Source organism: Chelmon rostratus, chromosome 21 (assembly GCF_017976325.1).
Source record: "Chelmon rostratus isolate fCheRos1 chromosome 21, fCheRos1.pri, whole genome shotgun sequence".
NCBI classification, from domain to species: Eukaryota; Metazoa; Chordata; class Actinopteri; order Chaetodontiformes; family Chaetodontidae; genus Chelmon; species Chelmon rostratus.
Genome location: NC_055678.1, coordinates 5,389,226 through 5,414,931, shown reverse-complemented (window position 1 = coordinate 5,414,931; position 25,706 = coordinate 5,389,226). Strand labels below are relative to the sequence as shown.

The 25,706-nt window shown below is 41.4% G+C and overlaps 1 protein-coding gene across 1 annotated transcript in view; it reads right to left on the bottom strand.

Moving 5' to 3' along the window:
- sdk2b (sidekick cell adhesion molecule 2b) overlaps positions 1-25,706 on the bottom strand; it is a 258,397-nt gene that overhangs the window by 70,685 nt on the left and 162,006 nt on the right. The window contains exons 3-5 of the mRNA XM_041963350.1: positions 15,952-16,111; positions 3,043-3,149; positions 540-687 (exon numbers count right to left, since the gene is read on the bottom strand). Of these exons, the coding sequence (XP_041819284.1) occupies positions 540-687; positions 3,043-3,149; positions 15,952-16,111 (415 nt within the window). The remainder of the gene's footprint in view (positions 1-539; positions 688-3,042; positions 3,150-15,951; positions 16,112-25,706) is intronic.

Genomic DNA, 25,706 nt, shown 5'->3' with positions numbered 1-25,706 from the left:
TCCCAATCAAACCCTCCATTTACACCCTTCTATTTTAAGTGAACAGATTGGGGAAGCAAAACAAGAATCCCATTTGAGACTGTCAGCAGCTTCAGTGCTCGCTAGCCCAATCAGGTAGTGATGGTGCCGCATGAACACCACCGCTGCCGGCTGGCAAACACTGATAGGTCACCTCAGAAACACACGGAGACCAAAATGAAGAAAGACGGAGTCACAGATAAGCTGAAATAAAAGTGGCTGGTTTAGGTTTCTTTTCAAATAAAAATGAGGAACAAAGGGGCCATTTCATTCCACACAGCGCCAAAACTGCTTTGGTCTTGTTCTGCAGGAGAAATTCAAACTCTTCTTTAGTACAAAATGTAGCAAGATGAATGACAAACGACAGGAAGGAACAGACGCTCTCAAACTAAAGCACTCAAAGGCCCCCTGGAACAAACAAAGCACCAAAAAGTGTTCACTGGATCAGACACAATCACACACGGAGTAAAACACAAAAAGGAGTCTACAGGAACAAACACAACTTTAAAAAAAGGACTTACATGCGACTGCTGGGTGGAATCTTGCGCCCATCTCTGAACCAGGTGACCTGCGGCTGAGGGAAGCTGCGAATGCGTGGAGCTGGGATAACGGCACCCTCTCCCTGGGAGACTGACTGGGTGCGTTCACCCTCCTCAAAACTGCCCATAACTACAGAAAAACAAACAAACAATGCACACAGAGTAAGAACACAAGAGTAAGAAGGGAAAGGGGTATGCAGAGTCACAGGCACAAATTTCCCTTTCTTTCTCGCATCTGACTTTTGGTGCCCACAGAGCTTTTGCCATCTGCTTTCTGTTCTGAAATGCTACATCGAGCCACATTGATGGACAGCGCAGTGTTGTTGCCATGGTTTCCCCAGTACATCAAGAAAGGCTAGAAGGAGCCAAGACGAAATGACTCACAGAGGGACGCAGAGGGGACGTTAAATAGACCCATATTCATATTCCGTATCCTCCTGCGTGGATGCATCAAGGGCAATCAATCTTGATCACGCTCTAAATGTGTGCATTACTCAACATAGTAGATGACCAGCGCTGCCTCTATTCTATTATCTCCTAATACATTTCATTTGTTACAGTGGTTTTATTCCTCCCCTGCCTCATTATATCATAAAAACTGACGAAAATACTGCACTAATATTCCTGCTCCATGCTCTGCCTATTTGTAAGTGAGATCTATGAGCAGGTTGCGAATTTTTTGATGGATTTCACGTTGATCAGCCCAAACTTCAATTGTTGCTTCGATCTCAGCTGTGCAATTCTCTGCTGCAATCATATTGGCTGATGCTGACAGAAAACCTTTATAGGACAGCAGTAACAAGCAGATTTTGTATTTTATCCGTCCAACGCTGTTTGAAAGATAAAGTGCAGACTTGGGCTTTGAAGAAGTGACAGCTGAAAACCATAAGATTGTTTTTTTTGCCCCATGAGAAGTGGAGAAAGGATCATGTATTCGTCTCTTCAATTCAAGGGAAACAATAAAGAAACTCTGATGAAATCATTTGAACATAACATAAAACACTCTAAATTCTAACACAGTTTAGAAATAAGATTTTTGAAAAATGTAGGGATCAAGGTATGGGGCTTTGAACTGGGGGTGTTCTCGTGGTTGTGCATCGATGGCAATCTTATTTTTCTCTCTCCCTCGCTCTCTTTCAAAGAGAATAAAAAAGGTAATCTGGCTTTGCGGTGCAGCTGTGGTGCTTAGCTTAAATGAAAATCTGGGAAGTGTGCAAATCCCGACTTTGATCTGCAGTTTCGGCAATGTGACGTCCTCCTCCCCTTCCATAAACCCTAATGCCTCGGCATGTTTCCCTTTCTCCGAGGTGTGTCTCCGCAATCCTAATTGTGCTGCCTCAATGGAATAGCTTGCAAAAGAGATCTCGCCATCTCTCCCTTCTATCTTTCTCTCTCTCCCTCCCCTGTCTATCTCATCCATTTCTTCTGCAGGTGTCCTTAATTCTCCCTTTTACTTTGCCTCACGGTCTGTACCCCTTCATGAGCAGTCGATGAGGGGGAAGAAGAGAATTATGGAAATGGAAAGAGGTGGGAATGAAGAGAAACAGAATAACAGTGGGGTGGAAGCCAAGAAATAAATAGAAAGCAGTGGTGGCCAGACAACAGACAAAGTCAAGAGAGAGGGAGGAAGGCAACAAGAAAAAGAAACAGTGATGGAAGCGAGGAGGAGTCAGAATGGTGACGCAGAAGGAAGCAGTTGGCTACAGCTTCAATATGTTTGTCCAATACTTAAGAAGTGGGCCGGTGGGACTGCTAGGCCCTCTCCTTCTCCCTCCCATCTCTTTCTCTCTCACGCCTGGTTGGCTACATTGTTCACTCAGGTACAGCGGTGTGTCACATCCACTCAAATGTCGCTGGAACAAGGGGAAGCCAATGAACCTGGCATACCCTGGGAAGGCAGGATAATGGGCATAGGACAGTTTAGCCTAGAGGGGGGGGTCTGGGGGTGTATTCAATGTGACAACGCTCCAGACACCTCTGCGGCACGTCTGTAATAGCTCGTTAACAAGATGAGGGAGCTGGGCTGCCTAAAAGTGGCGCTGGAAATTTACAGAAACACGGCGCATCTGAGCCCCATTTTCACCAAGAAACGACAGATGTTGTTGACAAAAGAGAGAGAATGAAATAAGCGGCGGTCATATTGAAATGAAGGAAAGTTAAAAACAACCACAGCAACAATATCAATCTAATGAGAATGCTGAGTGGAACAGCTGTCCAGGTCGATAACACCCCGAATGATATGCAGGTAGATCTTTCACCCTGCCAGCATCTGTCCCTCCCTAGTCAGTCCTTGATACAAAGGCAACCAAACAGAGTATGGGCATACTGTGTACTCTGCAGGCAGTCAAACACACACACACACACACACACACACACACACACACACACACTCTCTCTCTCTCTGTATCTATCTATCATCCATCCTTTTATTCATCTACTGGGTCCATTCATCTGTGTTTCACCTGCATCCCGTGTTGATACTTACAGGCCACCTGTACTTCTGTGCGCCTCTGCAGAAGGGCTCCCACCCGATTCCTCACAATGCAGCGGTAGAAACCAGCATGGGAGCGATCCAGCGAAGGGATTAGGTACCTTTAATAAGCAAACACACATACACACAAGATATGGGTGAGGATTCTCTTAAATTGCTGGTAAACTAATCAAGACAAAAGTTGAAATCAAAAGGGTACTTAGTGCACAAACACAAACACGGGCATTTGCAAATTTGTAAGCACAAACGTGCTGAAAAGGCACGAACACACATCAGCGTTTGCATACACACATACACACACACAAACTTAAGACCATCTAATAGAGGAACAAGGGCACAGAGGACATCGGAGCTTAGCTGTTGTTTATTCCAATGATAATGATGCTCGTGAGGTTAACCCAGCTACCACAGCGAAGCTCTCCCCCAAGACACACACTTACATAGACAGGCACAGACAACAAACACTTGAATTTAAATTTATTCTATGTAAACACACATGTGCTCATTTGCACAAAATCCCCTGGGACAAAGGTTGAAGCTGTATGTCTCCAGTAGTTGACACTCTCCCCATGACCTTGACATCAGAGTCCAGCTGTGGTGGCAGTACTGCCTCCCTGCCATGTGGAGGCAGTGTAGCATACACTTTATAAAGCTGCTGTGTGTCAGGGACTGTTGGGTAGACTAACAATTAACTTGATAGAAGTTATAACTGGAGCCACATCTGGTAATACAGCTAATGCCAAAAGAATAAGTGGAAAGTTTCAGCATTTGCAGTTAATTTAACCTCCAGTTGTTCTATATGCAAAAATGTACTTTATTTACACTTGCATCATATTACTAACTCACTTTTAGGTAGGACCAAAAATGTATTGCCAACAGATTTAAAAGGTTGAAAAGCACTCACAGAAGCTTTCAACATTATTTTTCAAAAATTAAACTTTCAGTATGGTAAAATATACACACCTTTCACTAGAACATATAAAAGTGCCAGCATGCTGCAAACGACTTGCTTGTCGGATTGTTGAGCGGCGTCTGAAACCCCCACTCCCACACCATTCCAACACTGGAGTAACCAAAAAAATCCCGAAAGCGACAATCTGACAATCACACCCACGTCATGGAGTGATTGGTTTGAAACTCTCACTAAAGCTCTCGTTACATTCTTCACACAAAGGCTTCTGTTACCGTCTGTGTGCACAACTGAGCGCGACAACATGAATGCCTTCATGGAGGGACTTTGTCAAAGTGTTCGCCAACATCCTCACTTGAATTGAGGCTTGTAGAGTCCACTGATAGAAAGGCATCCCTTCTGCATCATGTGTGAACTAACAACTCCTGGCTTCTGGCTTCAGGAGGAGAGTCCTGTAGATACTCATTAGCGATCACTGTTTGTTTGACTGTGCGTGCATCTTTCCATATTTGCAACACACTAAAGTATACAGTATCTGTGACAGATACAGAATGGCATTTGCCTATTTTGAGTCATTCAAGTAATTCATTTCAGAGAGCAGGCATCCAGACTGCTCAGAACGCCAGGCATCAGTTTCTTAACAGCCTTTCAATAACTAATAAATGGCGTTGCAGTGGGAGATACACGGAGCGGCCAACTGTTATAAAGTGGTTGCACAGACGGTCTCTAATGGTATGTTAGATGGCAGCACAACGTGTAGAAGTTGTGAATTAGCCTACAGCGAGTTGTACATGTTTAATTCAAGTCACTCCAGTACAACACATTCTTGTCAAAATAAATACTTTTAGTGGGAGGTGAGACAGTTGCCACAAGGAGTGTGCTTGCCATCGTTGCTGTCACATTCCCGCATGATATGTGCTCAAGAGTACTTACCAGATGTACCGTTCCTATAGTAACCACAAGCAATTTGTTGAAAGGTATTTTATGTGATTTAACCTTTTGTTTAAAGAGTTATTTTTTGCATGAATAAATGTTTGGCAAGAGCTCATGTGAATAAAAGAGAAGTAAAAGAGAGCAATTCAAAAGTTCAGGAGTGCTCTCAACAAGCTGTTTGCAGGAAAGTTTGAATACTTGAAAAAATAAAGCTACAACTGAGGATTAGGGAGACACATAATGGAGTCATCATACTCTAAAATAACCACCATTTGTCTATGATGTTGCATAAACAAACAGAACTCCTCTTGTCTGTTCTGCAGTCGACTGAATTTACATTAACAGAATCTAAAGGAACTCAGGAAAACGTTTTTACAGATTGCCAAAGGCTAAAGAGGAAAGAAGCTAAATGAAATGATACTTGTAAAAGTAGCGAACCACACACATAGTTGACTAAATGAATGTAATACAAAATCTAAATATTTTAACAGACCTGTCTACAGAGAACCAGAATATCTTTTGAAGTCATTGTGTTTTTGATTAGGCTGCTTCAAAGTAGGACTAGACATATACTGTATATAAAGTATATACATGCCTTTAGGGCTGGGATGAAATGTTAGTTAATGTCGGCTTATAAATGATCAAATATACATATACCGATGGGTGACAAATTAAAGGAAAAACCAACATCCAACTGGGAGCCGCCAGAAGAAGTTCAATGTCTACAAGTTTCTGAACTGGATGGAACACCATTCTTCCAAAAGATATTGTCTCATTTGGTGTTTTGATGATGGTGGAGGAGAGCGCTACTCGTTAAACCATTGACTTAGCCCTTGTGCTCTCTATGGAAACACCAGAAATTCTTTTGTTTATCCACTCAGTCCAGGTTTTTCTTTTATTTGTCACCAGTCTGTATGTGTCTCATATGCCTCAGGAATTTCTGGCCACATGTCAACATGCAAGATCACGACTCATTCATAGCAGCCACCCGTTAGTTTGCTTTGCCTCTCACATAGAAAGAGGACATCAATGCAAACCTGGCTGGTAGTCTGGCCCCAGACCAATCTGAAATTTGAACAGGGAATTAAGCATGGGGATGTCATGATTCTCTATAGCAAGCTAGCGACCACCAGTGTTTTCATGTCTTTTCATACAGCTACTGAGAAAAAATTCTACAGTTACTAAGCAAAATGTTGGTGATAACAAAGGGGTTACACCCAAATATAATATTTTCTTTAAAAAGCTTATCTGTAGAATATAACATTCATTCTGTTGCTTTGCATATTTTCACCGTGCAGGAATGTCCACCAGGGTAAGAAGGCTTACAATGAGCTGTCTCTATGTCTACACAGGCTCCATGCTTTTTTAGTGTAACCGTAATCAGTCACATTAAATATATTACCTCCCACCCCACCACATTATTTATGTCTGTCCAAGATGTAATTTAGCCAATGCTACTGTTGTGAGGTTTAGGTCTTTTTTTTGGAACTTTTCAGCTTTATTGCCCAGTTTAAACTTATTACTTAATACATTTTTAACAGGTTAACTAGCTATCTGTAACCTACAACATTTCATCCAATTCCAATAGGAACATAGTAGCAGGCTCGTTTAATACAATGACACAAAATCTGCAATTTAGTCTGATTATCAGGCTAATATGCTACATTATTAACATCAGTTTCTCCAGTATCATTTTGATAACTTGAGAATGTCTAGAAAGCTGCCTTTGTGCTTTGGGAGTGGCTGCTAACAAATGGAAGCAGTGCTGCAATAACAAATGGTTGGATATGTTCAAAGGCTCTTAATATCTATAAGAAAAAATGAAATCTGAAATCAAACCTCATTAGCGGCAGCCCAAAGGACTAAATGAGGTTTGCCCATAGTCTGTTAAAGCTTAATCAACTAATCAGGAGGCTCTATTGATGATGTGTGACTCCCTTCATATGTTCCATCAACTAAATGATGACAATAAATTAACACAATTACGTATATGTGTTATGCATAGATGGAAGTGAGATGAGGTGAATAGATGATGGAATCGTGTGTGTAAGAGAGTTGAGTAAGAAAAAAGAAGCTGGAGAAGAAGCAGACATTAAGAGAAAGATAGCTGACAGGTGGTGTCGGTGAACCAAGTTAAACCTCGCTGAGGCCTACCGAGAATTCACCCCAGAGCCAGAACCTTCAGGGTGACTTTAGACAGTATTCTCTCTCTCCTTCTTTCTCCCTCTTTCACTCTGTCCCTTATATAATGAATACAATTAACCTTTGCAGAGCTGTGTGCGTTGGCAGCAGGTTGGGGGAGTCAGCGGGGGCTCGCTGTGTTGGACAGAGATTGATTGATGTTCCTGTGGTCAGCGCACTCCGTCAGATCCCCTTTAATTAGCCCCACTCAGGAGAAATGATTAGATGGAGGAGTGGCAGGGAGACAGATAGAGGGACGTGAAAAAGAGGGAGGACCGGGTACGAAGTGGATTGGAGAAGGAGGCTGGAGAACGACTTGAGGGAAGGATAGAGAAAGAGGGAGGGAAAAATAAAGGGATGGTAGGGCTTGATTGGCAAAACTATAATCCTTGATTGAAGACGGCTGCAGTGCACTTTATAGCGAGTGTTCTCATAATAACATCACACCTGTGCCCAAGGTTAGCTCCAATAACATTTTACTTAAATTGCTGGTTATACAGTAAGATTATAAACCCTCATCCACACATCATGAAGACATTGTAATTATCCCCGAACTGCATGACAGTAAATCATGATTCACCATAAAGCAACAGAAGTCTGGGATGAGCCGATAATGACATCTTTTATCCCCAGCATCAATGCATTTGCTATCATTTATACATTTTTTTCCTGTTATTTCAGTTAATGTAATTTCTCTGCTAAACTCAGCAAATCATCCAAAATCGGATCTTAAAGGGTGTCTTTTGCAATACATCATGTCACGCAACAACTGTTTTACAGCTCATAATAAACGCAGACGCTTAGCACAGTGTGTCATGGCTCACTTTTAATGATGTTTTTTATTCTCATTGTATTGTTTGGAGTTTATGAAAAGGTCAACACCCTCTTATAACAGTTTGATGTCATTTTACTTTCGTTAATGAGTTCGCTTACAGCATTGTGACACACTTGCAAGAGCTCAGCAGCTTGTGCATTCAGTATCATATAAACGGAAGCAATAACAATGGCAAATTATTACTTTTGACAGCCCAATTACTTATTCATTTTAGGGATCTTGATGGATTGATGTGTGTCATTATTCTAATGGGATGATTATATGCTTGTGCTGTGCATATCATGACTTAAAATATCTATCACAGAAAGCAACAAGCCAAGTGAAATGCTCCCGTGTGACAAATACATTGACACACAAGCAAATATACATATTTCCAAGCTTCAGTGAGCTATAGGTTATGTCTCTGAAAGCAGCTCCTCATCGTCCAATGCAAATCAATAATGTGCTATATAGCGCTGAGAATGTATTGAGATTATCCTCTAAATTCTATAGGATGAGAGTTCTTCATTCTGATCTTGTTCTCTCTTTTTAATACCCACCACATACAACACATGACAGGTAATGGGGACTTCTGGCTGAAGCTACTGGAAATCAATAGTAGGTAATTCATCTACAGGCCCAGAGGGACAGCCTCCACATGCTCTGTAAGGATAAAACAGATAGACAACTGTCTGATGGAGACAGTTTACACAAGCTGTTATCAACCGCTTTTTTGCCACTCCTTCTTATATATTAGTGTGCCTGCTTAATCATTTTGTTCTCTATATAATTTACCAACACTGATCCCTATAAAAGCCAGCTCCCCCCTGACATTGCTATACACAGTCCTTAAGGCAATGAGGCATCTCTGCTGGCCAACATTGGTTTGGTATGGCATGTTCACATATGACAGTTATATCACATGTTTGCAGCATAGGCACACATAGCTATACAACAAATATTTAAAAAGAACAATGCTGGAGGCTGGGATAATGGGTGGTGCAGTTTGAACTTGCAACGCAGTCGCACCCACTTACTGGCAGAGCTGGGTATCAACCTGCAGTGCTTTAGTACAGACCAATATGTGTCAATTAAACTGGGTATCAAACATCAATAGTTGTCGTTAAAATGCTCAGCCAATCTGTATCCATTCTGCGACACAGCAGCCACACATTTCCTTTTGAAATATTTTGTGGGTCTGTTTAAATCAGAGAGAAGCCTTCAGACACCAGCACCCCCGCCAGCCCCCATTTGAATGTAGGTCAGCACTAAACGTTTGGGAACCTCACCAGTATGTTTCTATCCTACTATATCAAACTGTACACAGCATTACGGAAAGTCAAACCATACTGTGTCAACACAGTCACAAGTATGATAATAAGAGTTGTTATATGCACATGATGCATGCTGGTAAATGGTATGCCTCAAGTATTCATGGAAAAGTATACATGAATGGTTGAACATTAAGTCTAGTTGTGAATGTAGTCAGATGTCCTTGTGCTTATACAGAGATGTTTCATAATGCTGGCTGTGGATCGCTCATGAGAAAAGCTACCACACCTACAGACAGTGCAGTGACACTGAAACTCAATAAGACACACACAATCATACACAAATACATTAAATGGGCATAATATCATTTTTTCGCTCACACTCTCTCACTTGCACTTTCTGACTCACTCCACTTCACCACAGAAAACAAGACATGAGTGAGCACAAGGGGAGAGAGAGAAAAGGTTTAAAAAAAAAAAAATCTATTGTATCTGGGGGCTGTGGAGAAGAATGCCAGGGAGATAGAGAATGGACGTTTTTTAGTTAGAGAGGGAAATCCATTAAGGTCATCCAGAGAGAGAGATGGTGCCTGGCTGGCTTTGTCCGAGCGCTGCCAGTCCATGATACGATGTGATTCAAGTACAGAGACGATTCTAGGTAAGTTTTCCGCCTGTATTTCAATGCTGCTGCTACCCCCTCTCCTTAGCAAGGATGTCGCAGATCACATTAGAACGAATACGGTGACAAAATGAACAAGGATAACACAATCAAATTCAATCAAATAATCTGATTGAACTGAATCAGTTGAACCAGTCATCTGAAAAATACACAGGCAATTTCTGTTGCTCATGTATCGGAAAGTCTGCCATCTCACATTTTGTTCTACCACTAGTCTACCTATCCTGGAAAATGATGGTACATGAATATACACAGTTTTTCAAGGATACGCTCATTTTATCCAGTGAAGTGGTTTCACATGTTTTATCATTACTTTGATTGTTTTTCATATACTGCTTTCATTCACAATGTAACGGCTTTTCACAGCCTCATGACAGAACCTTCAACTGTGGAAATTAGAGCAGATGTGGAGGAAAATACTACAGATTAACTAGATAAAGAGTGTCACAAACTGGCTCAACAAAAATAATATGAAAAATGAAAAATGAATTTCACATTACACGTGAAGCAATGGTCTGTGGAAGTGAGCAACAGCAGCAGCAGAGAGAGCAACGCATGGATTTATGAGATGTGCTGAATGGTGCCAAACTAAAGAAAACAACATATGGGGAGGCTGCGTTCGATGCTTTGTTGATTCTTCATCCCCTTTCATTTTCCAAACGTGCACCTTAACCTTCCTCCTGATTTACACACATCTACATGGGACAACTTGCTGGTCGCAACTTGTTAACAAGCAAAGTGTTTTGGCTGTGTGTTTAAGATATTTATGAACGCAAAAAGAAAAATATGAGACGAAGACATTTTAACAGTCTCAAAATTATCTGGTTCTGGAGGACTCTGCTCTTTTGGGATGCTGGGACTGTTTGTGACAAATCACTGTTTAAGGCAGCCAAAAAAAGATTAAAATAAAAGTGGCTTTGCTTACAACCTAATTTGTTTTCTATTCTTGCCGTAAATTATATCACAACATTAAGAGTTGGATCCAGCAAATATTCAGAATAAGAATTGATGAACAGAACACTAGAATGATACCCACTCCCTGTTTTAAGTTTAACATCATCTACCACTGCTTTGTCCACTGCTTTTTCTTCATTTCCATCTAGTTAGCAAGCTGGGCTCGTCATCTCGTCCCCCAGACATGGAATAATATCGTACTGAACTTGTGTTAATTTGTTCAGAGCCACCATGAAATTATATCTGTAAAAAAAAAACTACGGACGCTCAGTTGTACTTCACGTATGAGTGGATTAAAATGAGGCAGACAGGATGAACAAAGAAGAAGGATGAAAAAGAGATCAAAAGTGTGAAGAGAGGTAAAGAGCGGATTTTCAGAAAATTGCAACTTAGAGCTTGTTTTTCCACTGGCATTAACATGTGTCCTGGGTGATATAGTCACAGGTGGACAGCTATAAGTATGTCGGTTCACACCTTGCATTACAATGTGTCTCGACATGCGTCTTCAGTGATCACTTCTGATCGGATCTTAACTTCTCTGATCGATATGCAAATAAACATGTCCATCGTTCCCTTGACGAAGACCAAATGCTTTGTTGATTTTCACCAGCAGCTCAAGGGTAGTGGCCAACATACTGGGACAAACAGATGTTTTCCACACAAAGAAAAAAATAACTCCATGCATAGCGTTTGTCGAATTTACAACAAGGTCCAAGTATTGAATAGTTATTGTAAACAGAGTTTATAAAGTTTCTCCTCACACAACAACTCACAAAGTTGCGCAAGTTTTTAAGTCTGGGGACTTTCGCCATGGGAAGTAACAAAGAAGTTGCCTTTATTGCCCATATTTGCAACATCTGGCATGTTTACTGTCAATAAAATGTTGTCTTCTCTCACAAATTTAGCGTAAATGGTGAAACAAGGTGAAAGAGTGGATTCCAACACCTAGCTGCTCAATATTGGTAGGCAAGAGACACTTTAGACTCAGAGTGGCAGACAGGCAAGTGCAGCGATGCCAAAACAAACTGACACAATGTTTTTTACAGGGAAAGAAACAAGTTCATCTATTGCATTTAATGCCGAATATAAAAGGCACAAATGATAAAGAATTGGCCTTAGCTGTTTCTCAAAGTTTGCTAAGTTTCTTCTCACTAAACAACTCTAAAATTGCTCGATTTTTAAGGGATTCCGGTGATATTGCAGTTACTGCTGTAGTTCAATGATGAAATCAGTGTGTTCACAAATATATTCTCTTAGGGAAGAGAGCCCAAACATGTAATGTGCGTTAAATTCACACCTGTATGTTGTAGAGCTGTCCATTTGTGACTGATCACCCAAGACACATGTTAATATGTGGTGTAAGCAGGCTCCTAATCCATATCTCTACATATAGTATATAGTATCTGTCTGTCATTAGAAAAAAAAAACAACAAAAAAAGTTTTCATACACAATACAAATGTGTTACTGGCCTATTTCTGAACACACTGTCACATTTTGGAGAGACCAGTCATTACTGGAGAGACGGAAGTTACACTCCATTATGATAGCTGTCAAAATGCTAATCTCATTTTCTATGTTTTTCTTCTGTCTTAATTGTGAAAAGCAAAGCTGACCAAGAAAGCACTTCTTTTGTTGTGATTGTATTGTGGGGAAAACTAATTTTCACTGCTCAAAATTTGACAACAGCAACGGACAGTAAGTACATAGAGATTAAAAAAAAAAAAAAAATCCAAAACTTGTGATGCTGAAACTGCCATGTCTTCTCTCATCCTGTCATTTAATTTTGTTCTGCTACTGACTGTTGATTAGATTACTTCTACTTTGTACCCATGTTTCTGGTATGTCATTTAAGACTCCATTTATTTTATTTTATTTTACTTTATTTTATTTTTTCCTGTCTGTCCATCATTTTACAATATGAAAACAGAGGAATAGGTTACTATCCCCCGCAGGAAACAGAGGCTACACTCCACCAACTCAGCCGAGAACCAATTGACAAACAAAAATGACTCTTGAGGGTGGATTAATAATTAACTCTCTTAATTAAGTTTCTAGGTTAATTGGCAACACAAAGGCTGGTGGCGTGCCAGGTAAACGCCCCAGAGGTTTTGGCTATGTGATGGAAAACTGTGGTGCTATGCCGTGTATTTTTATAGACCAATTGATCTGAACTGACTACAGCATTGTGTGCATTATAAATCAATGGTTTATGGGTTCAAAAATCCTTAATTGTATTGGAAATAATCTTTAATCTTAATTAAGTTGCATTTTAATTTGGAGACAAATGTTTTACATTTTTATATAGGAACATAGAATGCAGGATGATGGCCACGTGGTAGGAATACATGTGTGTCTGTGACCGGTTGGCACACGGACACAAAGTAGGTTATGTTGCTGTTATGTGACAGTAGTCAATGCTGAGCCTGTTGCCTCCGAAGTGTGGCACTCACCACACCAGATCACTAAAACAATGCCACTCTCTTACCTCTTCCAGCACTCTCTGTGTCACACACTCACACCTACATGTTGAATAGTAATACCCCCCACACACACACCTTGCAGTATTGATCGGCTGCCAGAGGACACAAGGTCAAGTCGCATGGTGTCAATATTTAAAGCAGCACTCAGCACTCGGGACCTCTACCATAACCTCATTAATATGGGGGTCTGCTCTGCTCAAATACTTTGCTGGCGCAGAGAAAGGGCGATTTGAGGGATGAGGATGACTGCACACCAACACACAAACAACATACACACAGACACATATACACACACAGTACCTATTCATATGCAGAGAGCTGGTGACACACACAAAGAACTGAACTGATGCACTCATTGGTATGTCTATGGCACAAATGTTGCACTTACCCTCTTAGATTATATTTTTACTTCCTTTACATATGTCATGGATTTCCTGTTGAAACAGGATGTTGTGGTGGAACACAGCACAGTAACGGATCATTCTGAGGTGTAAACCAATGGGATGTCAGTTAAGTACAGAAGGACTGATTCACTCAAAGGATTTGAGGGAAATTTCCGTATTTTTTTAGTGTTTAGGTTTACATCTCTTTGTGCGGGAGAGGTTGCACTATTAAAAATTCTCGAATTTCACTTTATTCCAACAGCTATAGTCTAGATTATTATAAAGTTGAAAAATGTATCTTTTCAACTGGTGTCATACTTTTATATAGTATACACACACACTCACACATACAGAATCATGTGCAGCTTTGTGCCTGACTACTTGTTTAATTACCCATTCTATCACTCAATCACTCACTCAATAGCACAGTCAAAGAGGCCCTGAGGCTCCAACTGACAATGTTATTTTGATCAATTGCTACAGCATGTGTGTGTCACTTCTGCCCTTCCTACCCCACTGTTCCCACTCTGATCTTATCTGTCTCCAGAGACTGTCAGGAGAAAGGCCCAGCTCCATCAACAAGGCTGATGTTGCTTGTACGGTCACCCTCTGTTGTTTTCACACACACACTCTTTCTCACATATGATCACAACAGTTCAGCTAAGATCAGCAAAGTGTGTGTCAACGAGATTTCTTTCGATCCTCCAGTGCTTCATTTACACTGCTGTCTACGCACACGCACACACACAGTAACAAGCGGTGCAGAGACACTGCTCTCTGCGATAAGAGCAATGTTTGCCACATTACAGATCTTCCAGTTACCATTAAAGATGGTTTATCTCCCGCCCTAACCCTCATTCACTCCTTTCGCTTGTGCGCTGCCTCTCTGGAGAGAGTGATGGAGGTCACAGAGCCACAAGGGGAAAGGAGAGAGGCAGAAGCGAAAAAGAGGAAGGGAGAAAAAGCAAAGCAGCCACCTCTTTATTTAGTAGGATATCCAATGATAAAACTATATGTGTTAAAAATCTACATGCAGAATACTATCCCACCCTACAGGGACGGCAATAACTATAGAAATGGTAAATGCTATGGTAAAATGGTAAAGGCAGGGAAAAATGGTTTAAAGTTCTGAACCTTAACTTCACCTTAATTAACTATTGATGACACCAAATCACCTACATTTCATTAGGCCCTGAGGTTGCACTCACTGCTATACCGCTAACTAAACTAGGCTAACAATAAGCTCCAGGTCCCAACCCTAATACAACATGTCACATGTATGTTAAAGTCATATTGCTGGAATACTTTACTTTGCACATTCTGGCCAAACCAAAACCAGAATGCAGTTACTGCCATACAGTGGTTTGGCTAGGAGTTTAGCTACAATATTTTAAAATGTCATTAACTTAATTTTGACCACACATATGTACTGCTTTTTGGCTTCGTGTGCATTTAGTGGACCAACCATTGTAGCCGTCAATCCATCAGTAGCTGCGTTTCCATTGCCCCTTGAAATGCGCAAATCCTAAATATCGCAATGGAATCACCTAAATTTCGAAAATCCTCTCAAATATCGCAAAAACATTTTTACGCTCTCATGAGGTGGTTTTTCAGACGTGTCGATATTTAGGTGTATCGCAAAAGTGTAATGGAAACACTTTTTTCGAATTTACACGTCTCCGAGGTCAGCGGACTCCCCGTTTCGGGCCGGCCGCATGCAGTCAGATATAACGTCTTGTCAATTTTGTAGTGTTTGTATGTTTTCTGGATCTCAATAAGTAGCAGACAAAACACTACAGCTGTTCCAGCTGTCATGCTGGCTGAAGACAATCCGACAGCTGTGATCTCGTCCTGTGTCACTTTGCAAAATGTAATCATTCCGTTTTCATTAATCGTGAGATGACCTTGTGATGAGTGTGTGCACCTCAGCTATGTGGGAGACACGCGTGCACGCCATTAACTTTAATATTTACACACAATTGCTGATAGAAAGTGTGTTCAAAGGACACTTCAGTAATTCACAGTCCTGTATTCTGCTGCTGCTCCGCCGGCGCAAGCTGACGCTGTCAGAGCGAACCTCGCGTTATAACAAAGTGATCAATAATAGGCCATTAAAATCAGCGATCACTCTAAGTCAACAGATAATTTCTTTATTTCACCTTCAGCATGTGCTTTTTAATTATAAGGCATTGTGTTAAGTTCTACCGACGCACAGCACGCACCACATCTCTGAGCAATAAATCTCCCTTCCTTTTTCTGTCTCTCATATTGCTTAATCAAACTCAGTTTGTCCTCACCTGTACTCCAGCGAGAAGCGGGTCAGCTCCGTGCTGTTGTGGATCCATTTGAACTCCAGTGGCCAGCTTCCCTCAGCCATACAGGTCAGCACCAGCCTGTTGCGTTCCAGATGGAGCTGGCTACGCACTGGCTCGGTCTTAAAGTAGGGAGGCACGTCATCTGTAAAGAATAAAGAAGAGAATGGAAGTTTTTCCTTTTTTTTATTGAGACATTGCGCTACTAATCTAAGCGAACAGAAAATACCTCAAAAAGCATCTGAATAAAGAACACCCACTCTTAAATCCCACACACATCCATGAAGCCGGAGGCACAAATGTGCACATGAAAACACTGAGCAAAGAATGACAGGAAAGATGTGTGATCTTTAGTGATAAGAGAGAAATTTATTTCATGGGAACTCATCTTTCATCCTGATAAGGTAGGCACAGATGAGGAGCAATCATGTTGTCAAACTTCTGAAAAACATTTTGAATGGGAAGACTTGAACAGAGGGGCAACTGCAGTTGGTGCTCACATCTATCTGAATGTAACAGATTGTCGATGGTCAGATGCTAGGATATTGCCTAAGACAAAGCAAACACAGCGGTATTATCACTGGCATGTAAACACCAAACTGCCACACTCCAGATGGAAAACCCTCTCTGGATGTGTCCCATACGGAGCTACCTAATCTCATGTTGCTTGTGTTGGGTGATCTTGACTTGCTCTGGGAGTGTCAGAGTTGTCTGGCTAACAGGGAAGAGGGAAGCACAGGCATCAAGTCGTGATAGATTGCTCCTGCGTCTCCTGCTCTGTGTATTTGTGTGTCAGTAACTCATTGGCACAGCATACCACTTTCCTCCAAGCTAGACAGCGCAGACAGGAGAGGAGTGAAACCGAGGAGGAGGCATGAAATCCTTTCACCATTCGTTCGCCTCCACTCCGTTTCGCTTTGTCTTTCGCTCTTTCTGTGTTTCTTGAACACGCTCTGTTGAGTGTGAAGGACTGGATTGAGGAGGACCAACGAGGATGTCTCCACAGGGCGATGCACACACAGACACACACCGTTTTTTCAATCTCAATCATAAAGTCTCACACACATACTGTCAAGGTCCCTTGTGGTTCTAATACCTCACCCTTGATAAATGATGCAAAAGCGGAGAGCTTACTTGATGATCATTGTAAATATAGAACACATTAATTGGATGGTTGGATAATATAATTATCAAATTGACTGATAATCAGGCATTGAAATTAAACTGTCAAAATGATCTATAGTGCTGATATTTTGTTCTTCAATTTCGGCTCGACAACTACACTGGAGGTACACTGATAAGAGGAAAAATGAGGAGGAAAATATGGGATGAAAGTTAAATAGAGTGAGAGACCAAAGATGATTTACAAGCTTTTCACCTTCACTCATATATTCAGATTTGTTACTGAGGCTTCTGGAGGTGTATGCTTAATTTGATGACAAGATTTCTCCCTAGGTATTATTTATAATACTGTGAAATATAGTACCTGATCATGAAGGTACACAACTTGGTAGAACATTTAGTTTCCAGTTCTTAATACTCTTCTTTGAAAATACTTGTGATCAGCTGCGCAATTCTTGTGTGCTGTTGTTTTAATATTTGACCTATAGTCATTTATATAAATGGGCCGAACACAATACAGCAACAACTCGCAGCATATTGCAATACAGTTCAATAGCACCACTAACTACAGCCTCCAAAAGTTGAATTAACATGTCTACAAAACTACTTCAACAAAAACTGAATAACCTTCAGGAAGCAAGGATATATTTCAGGGCTGTTTTATAAAACTGCATTAGTTTTAGGCAGGTGTACCAAATAAACCGGGATGACGGTATACTTCAGAGACTTTATAAAGGGTGCAGATGAATTATCTTATTCCAAAATAGTGCACTGCAGATTTCAAATGTCATCTTAAATTATGTTGAGGACATTCTTTTGCCTTTACAAAACAGAAATCCATATGCAAAAAGGTAAATGATGAAGGAAATCAAGGAAAATTACAAGCATATGAACAGCAGTTGTTTGTGGTTCAAAAGTGCATGACATATCTCAATGAGTCAATAATGAATATTCATAAATTCCTAATGCATATTTATAAACAGTACTTCAGTTGAACTTCTGGCTTTTGAGATCCTGTGCATGGCACCAGCCCATAGAGCGGCTGTCATGAATAAATATTTATAACAAATAGAAGAAGACAGGAGAGACTCAATAAAGCACCACACAGTATTGATCTGTCGGCTTCAACTCACATCACTACCTAGCATTTTCAAGTTCAAAATTGTGCCCCTTGCCATCCTGACTGTGCTGTGCTCTGTTAAAATCTGATCCCTTAAGCTAGTCAAACATGAAGAAAGGCTCCACACAGCAGAAGCATAAAAAGCAGAGCCAAAACACAGACACGGCTAATCAGAAAGTCACACTGTGAAGTGAAGTCTCTGTCAGTGCAAAGAAAGAATTCACAATGAACTAGAAGAAAAAGGAAAACTTAGGTTAGTGATATAAGAAATGGGCGAGGGAAAATGATATATGAGAGAGCTGCATGGCAGACAGAGGACTTAACAGATGCAAAAGAGAGATAAAATGTAAAATAGACTCTGAGGTGCCTTCAGAGTAGTACTGCCTGGGCATTTCCTAAAGCAGTGTGGGTTAATTCTACGCCTGGAACGGAGGAAGATGGAAGGCTGCAAAAATGAGGGAGATTGAGATGTGCAATAGTGATTGGAGATGGCCGAGACTAATTGTTCCCTGGCGATGTGAGCTTTGCATTTATCTAAGATAGGGAGATAAAAGAGAATGGGTGGGGGAGGCAGAAAAGAGAGGGAGAAAGGGAAAGAGACAGACAGCAACGCAGTGAGAAGGCGAGAGCTGTAGGCAAACAGCAGGCATACTGTATCATCCATACACAGATACTCATTTACCCACAGGAAGGTGTGAGGGCAAAGAAAACATTGATCACTGATGAGTATCTCCAGCAGTCCCTCTCATTAGAAGTCCATGAGAGCTCATCAGTGATATCTCACTGTGGAATCAGCTCACGCAGCAGGAGAAAAACACTCCGGGGACGTGTGCGAAAAGTCACAAAATTTCCTGCTTTCGAAAATACCACTACTACTGTTACTACTAATAATAATAAACTAATTAAATCTACACTAGGGTTTGGGCTCCATGTTCATTTTGTTTCCCGCCACCAGTCAATCAACTCATGGATGAAAGTCCATGAAAATAAACTCACATATTAAACAGAAAACAACCATACACCTTCTGGTTAATCTCTTTCACTTACTAAGACTAGCTTAACTGATTTGATAACAACTTCATTCAAACGCCACAGAAACAAAATAGAACTAAATAAAACCGTCTTGGCTAGTCAAAACAATCACCAACGCTGGTTTGGCCAAATAAACCCTTAACTCACCCAGTTAGATGCTAAAATATTCTGGCAAGTAATAGATTTTACCCGCTGCATCTTTGCGCTACCGTGTTAGCGCTCTGAGCGAGAGTGTCGCTAGGCAACAGCTCTCACTCATTCTTCTGTGGCAGACTGTTAGCTTATATATTCATCCAACGAACGAAGGTGCACTATATTTTTATGTCGCCAATGGATCAAATGACAAATAACAAAATCGTACCGTTTGTAACTAAATCATACAGAATTATCACCAAACTCCGTTGTGTCCCTCAGCTCTTCGGAGCGTTCAAAGTCTTTCAGCCATCTGTTCTGGTTTTACGGCTTTACTGTTCGGTTCACTGTCACCGCTCTCATCAGCCTCATCAAAGCTAGCGACTAGCTGGTGAACTTAGCGGACCACAGCACAGCAGACAAAAGGATAGAGGTCTTACAGTGATAAACCTTACACTTGCGCGCACACCTTAGCGCAAAAAAACATGAGCGTGCTGTTACTTAGCTAGCTACAACTCTGGCGCGAGAGGTTCCCAGCTAGCTAGCTTACATAGCAAACGAGTTAGCCCGAAATTGTCAAACAACATAAAAGTACTAAATCCACACGTTTCTCTCATTGTGAACAACAGTGAAGTTGGACAAACTATTAACAACATATGTTTACATGCTAAATATGATAATTACCTTAAACAACGAGGGAGAGTGAGGGAATGACTGCAGCACTGCTTTCCTCTTTGCTTGCGTATATTGTGACAGTGAGGAGCGCCACGAGCCCACCTACTGGTGGCCCGAGGCATTACCAACAGATCACCGCACAATTAACCCACACAGAGAGGGGTACGTTGCATCACATATTTCCATCAGTACATGCTAAACAAGACACAACCAGAGGGAGAATAAATGTGTAACATGTAGTTGACATTTTTTCTCATGCAAAAGTGCTTTAGGCTATCAGAAGGAGGTTTACAGACATAATTGAGAATTTAATCACCTATATTATTATAGATTTATATAGATGTGACCATCACATAACCAGCACCTGTAACCCTAAATGTAGAACATACTGTAAACTACAGCCACTGATAAATGAGGCTTAGGTAACATAGGTCTAGTGTATCACGTGTCTTATGCTACAGAGAAGACATAAAATGCAAAATCACACCCACAATAGCTAATGAGTCGTAATGCATATCCAAGGACTTGAGAACTTGAGCTTCCACTATGCAGCTATGTGTTTTCTTTGCAATACAAAGCAATTACTGTGTGATGGCGGCCCCTCATTTGCATACAGCACAGCTCACGCCAGAGGATGCTCCCTGGGGCCACGGCCTGGGTCGACTCAAAGCTGGGGCATGTGAGCGTGTGTGTGTGTGTACATGTGTGTGCAGGTTAGTGTGTCAGACGGACACTCACAATCCAGTCTGCAGCACACAGTCAATTAAATCATCTCGCTCATTAATGAGAACAGTGCCAGGTACAAATGCCTGCCCTGGGGTGAGAATTCATAATTGAGAAGAACTTGGAGAATTCATTTCTAAAATAACAAGAGCTATAGTCTACTGGATATTTGTCCTATTTCCCCCCTTATAAAGGTCAAAACAACCCTTTAAATTCTCCTCATCTCCATCACTCTTTAGGCTCTAATGTAATGTAACGGAAATCATTCTTTAAAAATGAGGCCAGACGAAACAAGTTTGGAAAGTATTCCAAAAGAGAATAATCAAGCTGGCACATTAAGAAATACTTGAAATTCAATCATGTCTCTCCAGCATTTGAACCATGAAATCTTCAGTTTGTTTGCTTTTTGTTCACTGTTGCTTTCTGACTTCAGGCGAATCCTTTCAGAGGACTGATGTATGCCGCCTTTGCATGATAATGCACCTATGACCTCAAACAAAGGCTGTCTTACCCTGCACTCAGGATTGTCTCCGGATTTTCTTTCTCAACGAACAAAAACACATTGGCCTGAAGGTAATGCACGGTGAATGGTGGCTGGATGTGTTGAAATAATGTCACCAGTTGTGTTCCTTGTCCATTGTCAGGGAAATATCCTCATAGAATTTTCCTGAAAACACATCCAAACACACCTGAGTTCTTCTCAGTATGTCTGAGAGCTCGCCAGCTTCGCAGATGACAGTTTTCTCAGCTTTAGTGAGCCTAATGCAAACCACATGGCTGAGTTTTCACAGATAAGTCGGGCTGTCGACACACACAGGCTACTTTCCAGTTCCCAGAAGGCTGTGGTGCTGCAGTGGCAGCCATGAGTAGCAACCTCCCTCCTAGCTCAATCCTCAGGGGCCCAGTGCTCCTGGACACGGCATACATATTTCAGCTGCAGCCTGAGGGCCCCACACACACACGCACACACACACGCACACACACGTACACAGGTGCATGCTTATACTTTTTACGCTAACATGTCAGAAACGTACTCACAGGTGCTGATAGACACAGCCAACTACATATTGACCACAAATGTGTGTCTGGATGTGAATGGGTGTTTATCTGTATGTGGATGTCGGTTTGCCTATGTATACAGAATGTGTGTGTGTGTGTGTGTGTGTGTGTCATTTTTTTTTGATGGCAGGTGTCTAAAATGTGTATGTTTGTGATGCTGATGAGGATGGAAGTTTGCTGGTGGTCTAACTGAGCTGCTAATGGCCCCGCTGGGTGTGAAAATCTGTTCTACTGTCTGTCTTTATTTAGCACACTGGTCTGGCCCTCTTGCTGTGTGTGTGCGAGTGTGTGTGTGTGTGTGTGTGTGTGTGTGTGTATGTGTGTGTGTGTGCATGCAGGATGAGAAATGGAGGCGCTCCAAAAAGTGCCAGTGTGTGTATGTGAGCACACAACTGTACAGTTTGTGTGTACCTGTTCTGTGTGTGTGAGAGAGGTTTGGCAGACTTATGTGTGTGTGTGTGTGCGTGTCTGTGTGTGTGTGTCGACTGATATTTTACTCATCCCTAAGAGACACTCATACCAAGGCCAGCAGCTGATTTCCACTAGACTGTGTCCATACACAGAACACACATACTATATATGGTATGCTGACTATACAGACCCAATCAGCTGTTCACACACACACATATATCCATAACGCATCCATACATACACACACAGAAGTGCTCAAACACACAAATCTTGCCCTGGCGCACAGCTTTTGGCACGTCTCCAGCGTATTACTGTTGGACCTTTTTGTTCCATTCATGGCTCAGTGACGCCGCCTCCTCCTCCTCCTCCTCCTCGCCTGTAGCCCAGCATTTCCTATGAGACCATGCTGTGGGCCCTAATCTCGACTCTTGCTGGTCAACCAGCGCTGCAGGTCCAAAGACCCCTGCGCTGTCTAGACTGACTCTCAGTGGGCAAGAGAAAAATACCAAGGCCACAAGTTCATTAGTGATTATCATCTATGCCTCTTTATTTGGCATTTTTATTTATTCATTTGGAATAAAGGTTGATGTAGTCAGAAGAAAAAATATGAGGGCTCACAAGATGATTAACAAGAACAGAAGAATAAGCATATTTATGCTACAAAAATGTGATTTTTTTTTCAGATGTTTCAGTTATCTTGACTTTTCCTTGTAAAACATGAGATTCTTTAGCCCCTCAGGGCATGGAAGAATGAGCTGCAACAAGCTGCAAAAGGTCAGGAACCGTTGGTCCTGGATATCAAAAGATTAGTTAGTGATACAACAATATAAATCACTGGTGGAATGCAACAAAGTACATTTACTTAGTTAAGTACTTAACTTTAAGGTACTTGTATTTTCCATGAGTGTTTCCATGGTGTGCTACTTCATACTTCTACTCTGCTCCATTTCTTTGATTCCTTAGTTAAAATATAATTCAAAAGGTTCTGATATATTATTATAGATTAAGTTACCCAGCAGGTATATAAAGTCGTTAAAATGAGCCTCGCCTTTACCGGCTGCAACAAAAAAGTGATTCATTCATTTATTCATTCATGCATCAATAATTGTAATCCAGTAATATAATATATATGATTCTGAAATGAGCCTTTTGGTATATTTTGATGCTAAAACTTTTGAATAAGATTTTGAATGCGCACCTTTGACTTTTAGCAGTATTTCTGCACTGTAGTACTAATTCTTTTCCCTTCAGCAAAAGATCTGAGGCTTCCTCCACTGATGTGCACAACGCAAAGGCTATGTGCATTAGCTTGGCATGACAATCAAATCTGAATGTTCAAAAGTTTGAAAGCTGATATGTCTTACATTTCTGTCCCCTCCTCTGTTCTCATCCCCTCCAGTGTAGGGATAAGGCGGCCGTGTCTGGCCACAATCAATCAGAGGAGCTCAAACATTAAAAGCGTCTACCTCTTTAAACAGCCTGGGCAAAGAGCGGCGGCAGTCATAAATCTATGAGCTAACCTTTAGCCACGACAGGCTAAGCTCTCAGCTTGCATGCTTACCTTTATCACTTACCACACAGCAATCCATTCCCACCTCCAATAATGACTTGCAAAGCTAGACTAAGCAGCTAATGCAGTGAAACTGAGCTACACAAAGAAAAACGGTTTTAATACACAAGTGTGGGAAAGATTATGTACTATAAAAATGAAAGCAAATATGATTTAATGTATGCCAATACATGCTTCTCCATTGCTGTTACTTTTGTGTAATTGCCTTTTTCTCCCACATGCAAATGTGTATGTGTGTTTAGGAATGTGTTTGTGTGTTTGTGTGTGTGCTCAGGAGCAAGCTGGTTTAATTTCCCACAAGATCCAGAAAGAAAAATCTCCTTAGTGCTGGAGTGTGGTGCACAGTACACTGAGCATATTATGCTATTATGTTTATGGAGGCAAATCAATTCCTGTATTATGAGACACAATAAAGCCGAGAAGCATCTCATGTGTCTAGATCATATGGCTAAAAATCCTGCATGTGGCATCCCTGCAGATAACCTTCGCTACGCTCCACTGAGGTCCTTAAACACTAAAACAGGCAGGATTTAAGAGCATATCTTCCATCCAAAATTAAATGTACTCTATGACTTTATTCAAATGTATGTCGAAGGAGATTTTTTTTGCATCAGGTAAAGTAAAGAATTAGGCAGTTTTAAAATGGTAAAGGTGTGTGAGGTGTGTGATGAAAGCTTCTAGACTCTCGCTCAGATACCACTGGCGCTGTATGAGGAAACAGGTGCAGTCAGAGGAAACAAATGAGCAAACACACAGTCGAAGCACACACGACTGTACGAGACGGTACGCATCAGTGACCTGGCTAACCCGCGGCTTAGGGATGGGGTGTGTCTGCAGTCCACCCCTGGCCTGCTGAAAAATTAACGCAGTGGAACAATGTTCTTCAGCGCTCAATAATGGATGGGCAGGTTACAGCAGGGGAATCATAGACAGAGGAAGAGAAAAGGGGAGGCTACTTTTCCTGTCCTTCACTTCGCCTGTAGATTACACCGGCTGGCAAGCAAATGGACATGCATGCATGCAAGCACACACACACACACACACACACACAGAGGTGTTGCAAGTGTTTGCCAAAGTGTCAGCTGAACTTCCCGTATGTGCACCGCTGTTTAACAGGCCGAGTTCAATGTGAGAGTGAACCGAACCAAGTGTTGCTCATGTGATGATGACACGCCAGGCACAAAATAACACATCTCTCGCCCGACTTGGCCACCGTTTATTGTATGTCAGTCAGCCAAGTCACGTGGAACGGATTTATTATTATCGGAAGACAGTATTATCAGTGAATACTCTGCGCAAATACAAACCGCGGTGCAAATATCAGTGATATTTGGAGAAATGCCAAAGAGCAATTCCCCCAGGCGGGTGACTTAATCAGAGCCTACAGGTGCATGCAGTAGAGTTGCAGCACTGGCAGAACAACAGCGGGCAGAGTAGGAACTGCCTTGTTGCAAAGGGGGCGTTTGATTTATTCTGAAGAGACAACTGCCAGAAAATGGCTTGCAGGCTTTCCACATAAAAGTGCGAAGGAGGGAATTCCTGATGCTCAGAGTAAGGCATTAAGATGGGCACTACATATCCAGTAATGCAGTGTCATAAACAACTATGGCTGCAGTTTGAGAGGAAGTGTTTGTTAGGGGTGCCAGTTAAAGCTGGAATAATATAAATAATATTCAAAACAGATGTCTAGGTCAAGTCAGACACCACAGAATCATCATCAACATCATCAATATTCATCAGCATCAATATTCAGTGCAGCAAAGAAGCTAATCTCTAATCTCTCAATTATCTGTCTCAATTGAATTATTAAAGAAAGACAGGTCAGCGTATGAGTGAATGAATGCATGACTTGATTCAACATAGCGTGCACAAGCTTCCAAACAAAATCAGTCAGAT